This window comes from Pieris napi, chromosome 15, assembly GCF_905475465.1.
Source record: "Pieris napi chromosome 15, ilPieNapi1.2, whole genome shotgun sequence".
Taxonomy (NCBI): Eukaryota; Metazoa; Arthropoda; class Insecta; order Lepidoptera; family Pieridae; genus Pieris; species Pieris napi.
In genome coordinates, this window is record NC_062248.1 from 7,403,674 (window position 1) to 7,418,811 (window position 15,138).

General features: G+C 32.9%; 1 protein-coding gene across 4 annotated transcripts in view; it reads right to left on the minus strand.

Moving 5' to 3' along the window:
• The window catches only part of LOC125056621 (LIM/homeobox protein Lhx3), a 35,257-nt gene that overhangs the window by 17,166 nt on the left and 2,953 nt on the right, over window positions 1-15,138 (minus strand). For 2 of the 4 annotated variants that reach the window (XM_047659817.1, XM_047659816.1), the window contains exon 2: window positions 3,013-3,030. The exons of the other annotated variants lie outside the window; for them this stretch is intronic. In XM_047659817.1, the coding sequence (XP_047515773.1) occupies window positions 3,013-3,030 (18 nt within the window). The remainder of the gene's footprint in view (window positions 1-3,012; window positions 3,031-15,138) is intronic. 4 annotated transcript variants of the gene reach the window in all.

The following is a 15,138-nucleotide window of genomic DNA, read 5'->3' on the forward strand; positions in this document are numbered from 1 at the left end:
CCATCGACTACTGACGGTCACTGGCGCCTTAGAGCGGGCGGTTAGTGATTAGACTAGTCTAGGAGCCTCCCTTTGGGTTGTAGGAGGAGCAGCACCTTCCCTTCTCTCACATGATACTCGTCAATTATTTGCAAATAATATAAATAATAAATTAATAATAAATCTATCTGAAGGGATAGTAGTTAATACTACTATCCCTTCACCCAAATATACAGTATTTAGAATATTCTTAACCTAAATAGTAATGATAATAATTATAAATTGGTAAATAGAAAATTAAAAAAAAACTTTAAAACTTTAGTCCCTGTGGCAGTGTACTTTTATTATGCTGGCAGTATTTCCTCGCTGTATAATATATTGCATAACGAAGCATCTATATCTCGACATGTTAAAATTTGCGGATCGTCAAAAAGTCAGTGAATGTCGGCCCAAGAAAAAAGCAAGGTACCGTGTCGAACTCGGTGTTCGGTGGCTGAAATTGAATCTCTTGCGCATGCTGCTCATACCAATTCCCATTTAGTTATGGTTCCTTGCAATTTTTGACGCACAGAGAATTTTTATTGAAAGAACATTAAAACTTGAATATGGTTAATATTTTTTAATTAAATCGAATTTACATTAACGTTCAAATTGTCTGTGATTATATATAAAGCCTACGACTTCACATATGTGCAAAACTGTCAACACACATAAAACCAATTTTTTTTTTAAAGACACTTCACACCAATTGACCTAGTCCCATGCTAAGCTGGTGAAGCTTGTGTTATGGGTACTAGGCAACGTATATACATACATATTATAGATAGATAGACATATAAATACATATTTAAACACCTAAGACCTAAGCACAACACCAAATGCTCATCACATCGATGTTCGTCTCAGCCGGGGATCGAACCCGGGACCCATGGATTCGCAGCCAGTTAAATTGTGTTTTAGGTACTCTTTTTATTACAACGCGAATACAATTAGTTGTTAGTTGGTAAGACTAATTCTGTAGTCTTTATTTCAGTTTACCATCTGAAGACCCTTTGATCAAGTGGTACAAGTAGAACTTGGAAAATCTAGTATATCCCAGCCATAGGCACCAATTATTTAAAATACTAATGACTGTATCTATATTATAAAATGCGTCCAGACAATTGCATGGTATAATCCATGTTGCCCTTGTAACCTTTTGGATTGCATCGCGTGCATTGTTAGCCACTCATTGTACGAAGGTCATTTGTGATGATTTCCCTAATTATTATATTAGACAAACAATGCAATACGCATTTGATTCATGTTTTAATAAACAATTGTTTTCCTTATTAAATTACAATTTTAAATTCCTTAAGTTTTAGGGCGTTTACTTTGAAATCGGTTTGGTATATTATTAAATCATTACCCGCTATATTTATTTTATAATTGGTAAAATAAAAAAACGCTAAAGAACACTTATCCGCGGAAGACGGGTTGTGGACTTGAAAACATACAATCGCATTAAAATATTTTTTCTAAATATAAGCTATTTCATATATATCTTATATTTACTCTAAAATAATGCTGTTATTTTAGTAGGCTTAAGCGAGCGACCATCCCTCAAGTGGGGCTTTTCTTTCAATGTGCCCAATTAATACTTGCTCCGACTGTGAAGCCAAACATTGATTGTGGGGAAACCGGCATGTCTTAAACTCAAAATACCATGGTTAGTTACCAAAATAAAAAAATATCGAAGAAACAGTTGCAATCTTACGGTTGTAGCACCACAGGATTTTTATTTTTTATTATTTAGGTCCGTTGTAATATATATATATAGACACATGGTTTGCTACATTGATCACTTTCACAATTCTCTATGCCCAACAAAGATTTATACTAACCGATAATTAATTTTGTTAGTACCTATTTTATTTTTTATGTTTGTTACGTATTGATTTTCAAATTTTGCAATATTTATCCCTCTTTGTAATTTATAACCGCGACCGGTAGGAAATCGTAAAAGCAAGGTACTAAATCAGGATGGGTCAGCTCACAGCTGTTTGGACGCGTGCGCTATCCTGGGACGTAGGGCTTCGCGTGACGTCACTCGCATCTGCCCGACAGATGGCGCCGCGCCCTGACCAAGTCAGATAATATCACTAAACACGCTACCATTACGGCAATTCTAAATCAACTATATCATCATATACTCCCTATACAGATTCAGATAAAACTTATTTTTAATTACTGTAAAAATTGCAATCAGGAGGTGCCAGGAAGTTTAATGTTTAACATTTACCATGTTTAATTTGCTGCAAATGTTTTTATTAAAGTGAAATTTTTACATGAATACTTAGACATCATAAAAAAACAACATGTTTTCCCTCCAATTCAATTCACCCACACCATCTTTATTTTTTCACTAAACTAAAGAACCAATTACTTATAGAATCTTTCAAAATATCTTCTTAATAATCAAGCACAAAAATAAATTGTGCTAGGGTTTTACAAGTATCTTATGAGCGACATTTTGCGTAATAAACACAAATAAGGTTTATCCGCCCTTCAAAATAATGATCTAGTTTTGACGCAAAAAACGTACAAAAATATTGTTCCGTAAGAATGCTAAATAAATACTTCTAAAAATCTGATTGTAACCAACCTTTAAAAAAAGGTTCTCAATTTGTGTTTAGTACATTTTAATTGGTTTGTTTTTCTCTATTCCTTATGTCTAAGTTGTTGTATGTAGTTTTGCACTTCTTGCGCTTGCCTTATTTTATTTTATTTTATTTTTCTTAAAGTGGTTTCCTTGCAGAAATCGCCCAAACGCGATTAGGCCGCCCGTTGCCCTCCCTATTATTTAATTATTCTTATTTTACAGATTTGTTGCAATAAAGTGTTAAATAAATAAAGAAACGTTACTAGTTTGGAAAAATTACAAACATCAATATAATAACAGAGGTGTCGAGAGAATTGTAGAAATAGGTCCAAATTTTAACAATCGCTTTTGGGAATAGTTTCGTATCTAAACTAGGTACTATCTAAACATACCTTTATTTCCATTAAGACCTAAAGGGCAAAAAGAGAAAAATAAATATAAAACAAGTAATATGTCTTGGTACTTTTATTATTAGGCATTTCTAATTATTGTAAGAACTCGCTACGCTATCCCGAACGATGTCTTAAATAAGACATTTTGTTTTAAGGTTGTGAAAATCACGAGATAGATTAAGAAAGCATTTTTGTACTGAAACCACTATTAAAATATGTTTAATCTTGTAGCTCGATGTGTTTTCATCTCGCTCGTGGTATCAGCTCTATCACTGTCTCAGGTTAATATTGTTTTTTGAGTACTACACATTTTATTGATTCATATTTTTCATAACTCGACGTTTCGGGAGCTTAACAGTCGTGGTATTCTTAAAATGACGGAATTCATGCATGACGGTCACCATCTCCAGCTGAACATAACTATGCATTCGAAACAGGTTATCTATATACATGTATCTATATTATATAATAACATCTCGTTTATATCCGTTAAATAACTATTTATTTTGTTTTAAAAACAGTATTTCTCGTACAAAATAAAGCCATGAAAACAATAAACTTTCGCCCAACTCGCGTTGATTTAGTGTGGTTACTGAATCAAAGTCGTGAGTTGCTTGTGGTGTGGTAATTGAATTTGGTAAACAGTACGTTACTCGCCAAATCGCTGCGCACCTGTTAGGTAGTTTAACAATGCCTTCCTTTATTGTGTTATCCCTTTCAATGGCATTATTGATATACGTATTAATTGAATTGAAATTGCGTTTTATTATAAAAAAAAAGTTTTTTTTTAACATTTTATAATAATTTCCATCTTACGAAATGTTACAGTTTTAACGTAACTTGTTAGGCTATGTATTTTTTTCAGATTAAGAGAGTTTTCTCTGCGTTTTAATATGAACTAGCAAGTACTAGTTTGGTAGTACTGAATCTGCAGCGTTTTTCATACAGTAGAGACAAGGGGATTTCCAGCTTATAGATGATGAAGACCTACCTGTTGGATGTATTTATAGTTGAGAATATTTTTTTTTAATTGGCCAACAAAATTATCCCTTCAATTCTGGATTATCGGTTATTGCCCAGCACGCGATGAACACCACAGCTAAAAAGACTTTTCTGATATGAAAATGGAATTAATAAAAATAATTTAGCCAAAAATATACCGTTGTAATGGGAAGTTCAAACCACAAGCTTATATCTATCAAAACAGTTTACTTAATATGAAAAATATCGCTATGATAACTTGGTCGCGTGCGCACACGTTTTAACTACGAGAAAAAACAAAGGAACACTCTCTCACAAGTATCATTTTCACCCGTCGGCAGATCAATGTAAGCCCCGCGTTATAATTGAATCGAGAGGGTCAAATCGTCCCTCGTTTAGATACATTAGATTCGTATGTGGCTTCCAGGCTCGTGTCTTAAACATTACGGTGATTGGAATGCCAATGTCACTTAAATATCCTCTAATTAATGAAAAGATTAAAGTTGTTTAAACAATTGTAGTTAGGCGTTTGTATGATAAAAGGAATATAACATTACTGCGCTATGTATTTATCAAAACATATCTTTGATTTATAGTATTTTTATGTTTTGTTTATCTTATTAAGTGATTTTTAGCACGTAGAACATTTAGCTTGCCTATGTCGACAAACGTCGACAAAATTTCAGCGTTTTCTTTTCTGAAGTGATAAGCGTATTTTGAAGCGTATTTGTATAAACAAATAAATCTACACTAGGCTAGCTTTACTCAGCGGGTAGACAGTTTGTTTTGCTCTTGCCCAGAGGGGGTCATTACTAAACTCCATTACGCTTTTTGTGCCAAGTGTTTTGGCGGTATAACAAGGGTGAAAACGACCCTACAAAACGAATGACAAGCAATGAACAGCCTCCATTCTTTATTGCCCAAAGCGTAGAATGAAAACATTTGTTTATGTATAACATTTAGGTTTTTAAAATATTTTTGTTAGGTGGATTCGAAGATTTAATTATATACCTATTCTTGTCAATTTAGGGTTTTTATAAATAAAAAAAATATATATTTGTATGCAAATAGTCTAATTAAAATTATAAGCTAAGCTGTTATTGTTTTCTCATTTCTATCAGCGGAAAATTTACTATAAACCATGTTTCTTATCTCTACCTATATTCAAACAAAAATTATATTTATGAAATTGAATAAGTTTTAATAAGTAATCATCATGATGTTTCAGTTTATATTATAACATAGAATCGTATAAAAACAACAAAATTTCATATTCAATATTCCTTGAGTACTTAAGTAATTGATACCCATTTGCGTATACGATCACATAACATTTATATGGTCTAATACATTAAAATAAGCACAATGAATAGCCATCAATCTTGAAGGGGTAGGTTCGGCGATTAATGCGTACGGCATATGGCACTATGCTTCCACCTAAATGATCGTTCCGCCTCAGTGCCATTCAATGGGCCCGCGACCAAGTGACCCGCTTCGACCTTTAGATAGATAATCTCGAGGACACCTTCCAAACCCTCATTTTACTTAAAAGCACTTCAAATTGTCACAAATGTAGCAGTAATGACCCGCATTTATACAGAGATTTTTATATGAAAGTTATACATTAGATTCGAGCGTAAACTTTTAGTATTTTAATATCGCGATCCGGTCACAACCAAAACCTAGTACTTACATTAAATGTAACATTATGTTAATCACGAGCTACATTAAGTATTATTATTATAATTAAGCCTTTATTGCTGACACCCAGTACAATATAATAACAATTATTTAAGTTACATAATAAAAAACACTTAATTTTACTACATAAATAAAACTTAATCTAATACGTCACTTGACCCGTTTTAGGTAGTCAACGTGTCCTGTGACACATAGGCCTCTTCCAGCTGTTTCCATTCTTTTCTGATATAAGCTCTCCTTGTCCAAGTTGTGCCTCCTATTATCTTTATATCGTCTGCCCATCTCTTGCTCTGTCTTCCTCTTTTCCATTAAGTATGAATATTTTAAAGAAAGTCTGGCACTGTGATGTATGGGCATGTATTGCATAGTAATGGTGTCGTAAGCCGTCGGAGGGCTGCAGTGCTAAGTGCCGGGAGGCCACATGTCGCTCTCGTCTCGCTAATCTCCAGGATTTGCCATCCAATGTCCCTTGCTCACCCATCTCGCTCTTTATTATACACAACAATACATCCATCTCATTCGGCTCATTGAATATTATTGCTCTATGGGGATTTTGAAAATATGGAGCCGTTTAGCGAAAGCCGTACATTGTATCCATCCAGTGGAATTATTCATATGCGGATCGTTGCATTTATCACTTAATGGTATTAGCTATTAGAACGTTTAATCGCTCGATTTGCGACTTTATAACTTCGCATAACCCTGTTAATATAAATTGCTTCCAGATTTTTGGAGCATAAATAATAATTTTTATTAGTTTATTTTTGATGTATGCATATACTTTTCAGAAATACATGTTCAAAGACTTTAAAAACAAAGGACAAGATATACTATTGATAAATCTGATTAACTTTCATCATAATAAATTATAATAAACTGAGACAATTACTTTATTTTATTGATTATGAAAATCTAGACTTTATTTACGCTTGATAATTTTTATTCCCATTATCAGCGTTAATGTTTATTGCAAATCAGCGAACTTTAAGACATCGTCACGTTGGAAGAATAATAGACGTGCTGTCAGCTCACAAATCCACCACATGGCGACTTAGGTTTACAATTATGAGACAATGTAGCTCTTATTGCGTTGCATTAGATGTTATATTTATAACAACAAATACGTTTTATAGTAAATGTATTAGGTAGCAGAGATGTACCTACACTCTTTGGGCCCGTAGCAAAACTCGGCCCCCATAAGCTATCCTGGCGTTTTATTCCGCAGTGTACAGTATTTGTTCGGTACATGGTAGAGTTTTAGGGCCCTCTCGGTTTGGGGCTCCATATTTCGTCCTTGTCACCCTATTGTTACGCCGCTGACTTGTCATTGCTTCCCTCGATTGCAACCCTAAAATCATTCTATCTAACCGGACGGGTAGACAGGTTAACTTTTGTTGTTTTACAATGCCGTGCATTACCGTCCGACTGTTGGCACAAATGTTGGTATTACAAAGCATTTCATGTTGACTTACTGATGATTTTCGAGTTCTAATTCATTACTGCTTTCCGGTGTTTTAATGGGGATGATATTATCGAGTTGTTAAGTAGAAGAGAAAACTTATATGGGTAACGTATTATTGAGATGACGATTTTTAGTTCATATACAATATAATATTCAAAATTGCATAAAATATGCATATATGATATATCAATAAAATCTAGTTACTTATTAAATCACTTATTTTCCCAAGATTAATTAAAGATAATTTTTTTGTCTATTTACAATGAAATTCCTTTTTTGCCTCCTTTTTGACGACACTGGACGAATGACATAAACACCTAGTCCAGCCATAGATTTTTTTAAATGACGTAAAGTAATATTATTGTAATTTATATCTACATATTTACTAACGTCTCAGAAAATAAAAATATTATTTTCAAAATGGCCACCTTTGGCTTTTATACAACCTTTGAATCTTTTTGGCCACCAAACCATCACTGACGCAGGATGATGACCACCTTTCTGGTGGTGTTCTTCAATCGTGAAAATGTTTCATCGGTTAATAGCATATCTCTGTTTCATCTGCGAATCATGACAGAATGCGTTTTGATCGATCCACTCTTTTTAATTGTTAAGATTGATTTAGGGCATGTCCTATATATCGACGATAAGCACCTACTTTCAGGTCTTGTTTCAATTCACGTGATAAGATTGTTTGCTTCCTAATGGGGTTTCGACGAATTCTGGCTTTAACAGCATTAACAGCCTTGTAGTTTTAACAGCACGCGGCCACCCCGATCTTTTAAAAATATTTATTAAATACTATCTACTGACTGTGGTATCGCTCGAATACCTTAGTATTTTGCGAAAATGGGTTTCCTTATTTGAAGGATAATAAAAAGTTTGAATATTTGTATCATAAAATTCTCCAACTGTCTGAGTTGCAACTTTGTAACATCTGGCTCCAAAGTATTAGTAGGTAATATATACGTACTATACATAAGGCAATTTGTAGTAAGTTGCAGTTAATTAAGGTTCAGTTTTATATTCACTACAAAAAAACCAGCAACCAGCCCTGAAAACAGCCTACAAACAAAACAAATCCCCCTTTCTAAACTTCTGTGTCATCATAAAAAAAACTTATAAAATACCTAGGTAACGTACACCTAAATAATTAAATATTAATTGGTAATAATTTGTTTTCACAAAGACTTAAACTTCGCTATATATTCAAAGTAGGTTTGTGGTAGTTAGAAGTTCGGATTAGGAGCCGCTAAAAGTAATTTCGCCATAAATGAGATGCGATTAAAAAGCCGTACATCCCTCGAAATATAAGAAAATGGAGCGAACCTTCTTCAGAACATATTTATACGTTTGACTGATAAATTTTGGTTATAATAAGTTCTTATATAAACCTAAATATGAAAAATCAGAAATGCGTTCTGGGATTTTGTTTTATGTTATGTTGAAGAAAACAGAATTATTTTTCACTGAAGAAAAGTCAATAGACTTTTGAGGCATTACCCCGAGTTACGCGCAGGTTTCAGAGGGTGGGGCGGTGTCTAGGGACCACTACTCTCCTTGATTACAGACTACCCCACCCCCGTCATATATTATAAGCATTAAACGTTGCTACAGGAATATTTATAATTTCAATAAGGCTGAAATTGTAACAAATTAAATCATATTTAAAGATTATATGGCGGAATTAACACTTTAATACTTATAGACCGGAGAAGTTAATTATATAGTACGTTGTACCAAAAAATTACCATAACTATTCTATTTGCGTTACTTTAGAATGTATATAGAAAAAGCATGTGCGAATCACCATAAGCTAAATAGTAAATACATTTAACTTAAAAAGCTTATTTATAAAAAGCTACAGTGTTTTGTTTGTCATCGAAATTTTAAGTAGAAAAAATCAAGACTTAATATCCACTACTATTCATAATTTTTATTTAACTGTTATAGTTGCACAACTTCTGGAGGATCGTCAAATCTAACAAAAATAATTATGCTTATTTTTTAACTAACTTTAAATTAATCATGTTCTTATTCGAGAAACTTGGCGTTATCTGAAACGTGACTATTCCACAAAAAATCTCTAAATTCGTATGAGATTTGCATATCATTAACGCAAATGTCAAAATTACTTTATTACTTAAATTTCGTCCTCGAGTCGATGTTCAATGAATTAGCATTTTGTTTAATATTTTCTAGAAATTTCTAGAGACACAAACAAAACAAACTTCTTAACATAGTAAAATTTTGCTATACATTTATTTCCTCACGGTAAAAGCAGAGCAGGTGGGTCTGAGATTTCCTGCATAAAACATGCAAGACGCCCTGCGCTCGTAAAAATACATATTCTATCAGAAGGGTCTGCCCTTTTAATACTAACCGTAATGAGCAACAGAGGTCGGCTATCTGCTTAATTTTCTCCTATAATGCCTCATTTTCGTAAATTGTTAAGTTGAACAACAAGTCGTTCCACAACAGAGCGTTTTCTAAGGCAGTTTTTGCCGCGCACCACCACTATGGGGAACCAGCTGCCCACAGAAGTATTTCCGAACCAATTCGACTTAGGGTCCTTCAAGAAAAGAGCGTACCAATTCTTGAAAGGCCGGCAACGCACTTGCGAGCCTTCTGGCATTGTGAGTGTCCATGGACGGCGGTATCACTTAACATCAGGTGAGCCTCCTGCCCGTTTGCCTCCTATTACATAAAAAAAAATAAAAAAAAAAACTTTAATTTTTAATACAGCAACGCTATTTTTACGCAAGTTTTTGTATATTTTAAATTTTTAATAAGAAATAGGTTATCTTTGAATATAAGCATTCACATTTCTATGTACTTATTAAATAGTAATTTTAATTTTATAAACAAGCTATAATATCGAGAATTAGAACATTGTATACCACAAAAACGCTTGATTGGTATATCATAATTTTTAAAAATATGAGTTCCTTTCCATAAAAAACTGCTATTTGATGTATTTAAAATTATTATCAACCAAAACAATGATTTATGTTTTACGTGTTGGAAATAAAACCTCAAGTTACCGTAGTATGACGTAGTTTTTTTTATTACTACAGTTCGTAAGTATTTATTTTCGTATCCGTAAAATTTTAATTCTCATCACCACTGCGTATAAAGACAAAGCCAGTTGAAATCGTGAGAAAGATGTTATATCATTTGGAAAGCTTATTCAACCTAATTTAATCTTGTAATTATTCATAATTATTGTTTTTTATAAAACGGGTTTTATAAAATACAATATTTGATTAATAAAAATAAATTTGACTGTTTTAACAGTTATGTTGATTATGTTCAATTATATATATATATGTTCAATATATAAATATTAAAAAAAATATATATATATATTGTCTATTTAAATATCGCCATAGGATTAAGTGTTTTACCGAAAGTAGTTTATATTATGGTTTAATGTCGTATAATATATTGTTTTTATGTAATGTGTTTAGTTAGGGTTTACGAAATTTAATTATTTTTCTATAAATGTCTTCTAAACTGAATTCGTTCAAATCGATCTTTGAATATTTGCCTCTATCCAACTATTATTAACTATTATTAATAATATTTTCTTTTTATTTAACCACTATACCGTAAAACATGTTTTCTTAATTTATACACTTAATTCGTGTTAGCATTTACATTTTCCAGGAAAGATTTATTTATAAAGAGACAAGCAATTATTCAAATAACATTATAATGCAGTTAGGTAAAGTTTTTTATTATTTCATTTAAAAGGTCACGAAAGTTTCGATTTTGCTCCTCCACGTCGAAACCTTACCAAATTATTTTTGGATCAGGCAATGGTGGTTTAATGAAATGGCTAGACATGCAGCTCACTAGATAAATTTATTTTTATACTGAAAATGAGATTTTTTTATAGATAATGAAAAACGGCTTAATGCAGAAGGTTGCCGATACTTTTATCGTTTTTCGAAGTAATCTCCGTTACTCTCTTCACATCATTCCATGGAACCACTGAGAAAAACAGTCCAGGCCCATTCTTCCTTAGGGGTCTCTTATTTGGCATTTTCGTACGCTTTCACCGCATCTCCAGGGCTCGTAAAGCGAATACCTCGAATGTTATCTCTAGTTCTTGGGAATAAATGAAAGTCGCAGGGCGCCAGGTCAGGACTGTATGGCGGATGACTCATTATCTCGACACCTGCCAAAGTCAAATATTCAACAGTCCGTTTTGCGGAGTGCGCGGAAGCATTGTCGTGGTGAAGGAGGATCCTGCTTCGAGGGCGCTGCTGTCGAATTTTTTTCAAGACAACAGGCAAACAGCGATTGACATACCAGACTGCAGTAACTGTCCTTCCATCTTCTAGCACAACTGTCGCGAAACGACCTTTTCGAACAAAGAATGAGGCAATCATCTTTTTTCCTTGACTTCTTCCTTTCTTGAAGACAAGACACCCACTGAGCTGATTGTCTTTTGGTTTCGGGTTCATAGCAATATACCCAGCTTTCATCACCTGTTACGATGTCAAATACACCATTTGAGTCACCGCCGTTGAACTTATCTAACATTTGGCGACACCAGTCCATGCGTGGGGGGATTATGGTCGTCGGTTAAAGTATGGGGAATTCATCTGGTACAAAGCTTCCTGACGCCTAAATGTTCGTGTAATATTTTCTGAACTTAACTTATACCAATGCCTAGGCTTGCCCGTATCTGCTGATAGGTCACTCTCTTATCGTCCTCTATGATGCGTCGCACAGCACTGATGTTATCTTCGATCATTATTGAGATTGCTACGTCCACGCTTAAACTCGTTTAACCAATTGTAAATAGTGGCACGAGATGGGGCTTCATTAAGAAATGCTAATCGCAGCCTATCATAGTTTTGTTGTTGAGTAAGCCCACAACGAAAGTCATAATAAATCATTGAAAATTTTCTCGCGTTAAGTTCATTTTCACGTGTAACAAGAGTTTTAGTTTTGCCGCCAATTCACAAAAACAAATGACAAATTAATGCAATATTCTACATTAGGTTACCAAAGAGTTCTAAAATTGAAATTCAAAAAAGTTTTCTTTAGCAATGTTTCTAACTGGCCAGTTCTAAACATTTTCAGTGTACCCACGTATCGTTTCGTGTTTTATTTTTTATTATTAAATTAAACAATTAAAAAGGTTATTGTCTCTTTGTAATTAAATACACTCCTAATTAAATCAACTTTATTGATTACTTCCGCAGTTACTGCATTTATCACTTTTCAGACATGAAAATATAGCTGAAAAGGACAAGGAATGTTTGAAACTTACCTTACGTCGTACAATAATTGTTTAGGTATATGTTGTGTGTTTTGTGTGTCAGTAAAGTTCACATTATTCATTTCAACACACGACAATGTGTATGCACCACGCATCATTGGGACACAGGCGTAACGGGACTTCAGCTTTTGAACCAGCTGAGTACCTTTGCTGACTCATAATCACTTCCGTATTCTGATTACGTTAAACAATGAAACAATGAAAGATAAACACCACTTATAAAGTGAATCTTTCCATTGAGAACGGCACTATTATTGTTAGCTTCAGCTTTTTAATTAATATCTGTTACATAATATTACGTCTGTTTTATAGACTGTATTTACAAAATATAAATTGAAAATTATATATTGTCCACCTGAGGCTTCGATACTTAAATTTTAAAAGATATAAATGATATATTTATTTTAAATACAAGTGTTTATTTATTTCGTTCCAGTTTATATTAGTGGATTATAGTTTTTAGAAGTGCAATTACCAACCCTGAGTTCGAACTCCGATCACCAATAAATTTTTATTTCTTGTAAAGAGAATGGAAAAACAGCGGTCTGAAAACCGGAATGTCTAACAAAAACTGGCGACGAGTTTAAGGCACAGAATATGAATCTCAATCATGCCAATAAAGAAAAATTATAAATGAAACAGACGCAAATATGCCCCTTTATTACAGGGTTTGTGACTCAAGTTTTCATAATATGTAGATATGATTCTTTTTGATATCTTCGAATGTTATCATAGGCCTATGATTTCCACAGACGCCCCGGTGAAATTCTGATTGATTAAAACGCTAACAATGCGATAAAGCTGATCACTTTGCTTTGTACTGTGAAGCCCTTTATATTCGAGTAATCAAAGAACGCCCTACACAAAATCATTCATCTAAAATATGACTTTTTCGACTTTCATAATTCTCATTTCAAATACATTTTTGCGTATAAAAGTTTTTGAATATACATACACTAATACATATATATATTTACAATAAAACTGAGGTTGATACATTTTTATCGTAAGTAAGTTTGTGTTTTGAGCAGTGTTGGCTAGAGGTTTCAGCGTGCGACTCTTATCACAGAGGTTCGATCCCTGACTATTCACCAATGGACTTTCTTCCTATGTGTGCCTTTAACATTCACTCAAACGGTGAAGGAAAACAGCGTGTGAATACCGGTTTGCCTTAGGCCCCAAAAGTCCATGGCGTGTGTCAGGCATAGGAGGCTGATCACCTACTTACCCATTAGGTTGTAGCACCACTGGATAATTTTATTTTATTCTAAGATAATGAAACTAGTATAGTAGTAGACAGATATTTTTATTTCTCTATTCTAAACCGGTTCTATTCCCGTTTTTAGTCAGCATCTTCATAAGATCATATCTGTGTATACCTAATTAATCTATACCAGCGCCTTTAACGGTGAAAAATATGTAATTAATGATTTTATCACTGATTGGCTATATATAAAGTATTTCTGCGTTTTACTGTTTATATCATTAAACCCTGATCTATTATCATTAATCAATTAATTATTACAATCCTGTCCAGTATATATAAATAGAGCAGGTAAGCCGAGGTATTGATTAGCCGTGTGCGTGGTAGCAGCAACTGCCAGATGTCACCCCCCGCTGTGAAAATGATGAGCGCCGTGGATCTTAATCATTACTGCCCTTTGTTTTTAAAATAATACTTATAAAAAGTTTTATACTTTTTCATTTATATTTAAATTAGTAACTACCGAATTTCTTAATTTGAATACGATTCATAAATACATTGTACTTAAAGATATTGAATAATGTTTGCTTTGACTTTTATACCCTTAAATGATACCATAACTTACCGTTGACAATGTGTAAAATATGAGAATTAATTGTGCTTAAATACATATATTATCAGTTAGGGACTATTAGATTCGGGCATGGAGCAGATACGTTATTTGGTCAGTTTTCCATGTCTTCACGAAATAATATATAATAGCATAATGCGCAGATAAAAGACGATATCAGAGTATTTAAAAATATGTTATAAATTAATATAAAAAATAATCTTAACGGCATAGACAGGATTTTCTACTTAAGCGCATTATAATCTTATAAAACATTAGTTTATAAGATTACGATTTTACACCTTTTTTGTATGACCATAAAAGGTATAAAATCGTAAAAACTTCTCCAATATAATTAAGGTTTCTTTTAAACATTAATATGTTATTTATTATAAGTTTTTTTTTTTCAATATTATTTATAAGAAACTAAATTATATTTTTTACTTTAATAGAGTTAAATGTTGTCAATCTATTATCTTTGGTTCGATGGCAGAATTTATTTGAAAGATTAGTTACCGCGTTAGTATTTATAACCTTGTATTTATATGCTTATGTAAAATTGTTTTATCGATTAAAAAAGTAGATTTTCCTGTAAGTACTATTCTTATTAAACTTCGATTATCGAGATAGAGGTGTTGACGTACCTTAAGTAATGTTAGAATTATCTACTTTATGAATTTTAATCTATAGTTAATAAATTAGTAGGTAAGGTTTCTTTATTTAAAAACATACAGTGCAACGAACGGGCCGCCCATCTCTCCCAGGCAACCCGGCAAACATGAACAGGAAACAATTACTTAATTTATAGGCTACTTTATAAAATTTCTCTGTGTATTTAAAATAATATTGTTTTTTTTAATTTAATACTTAAT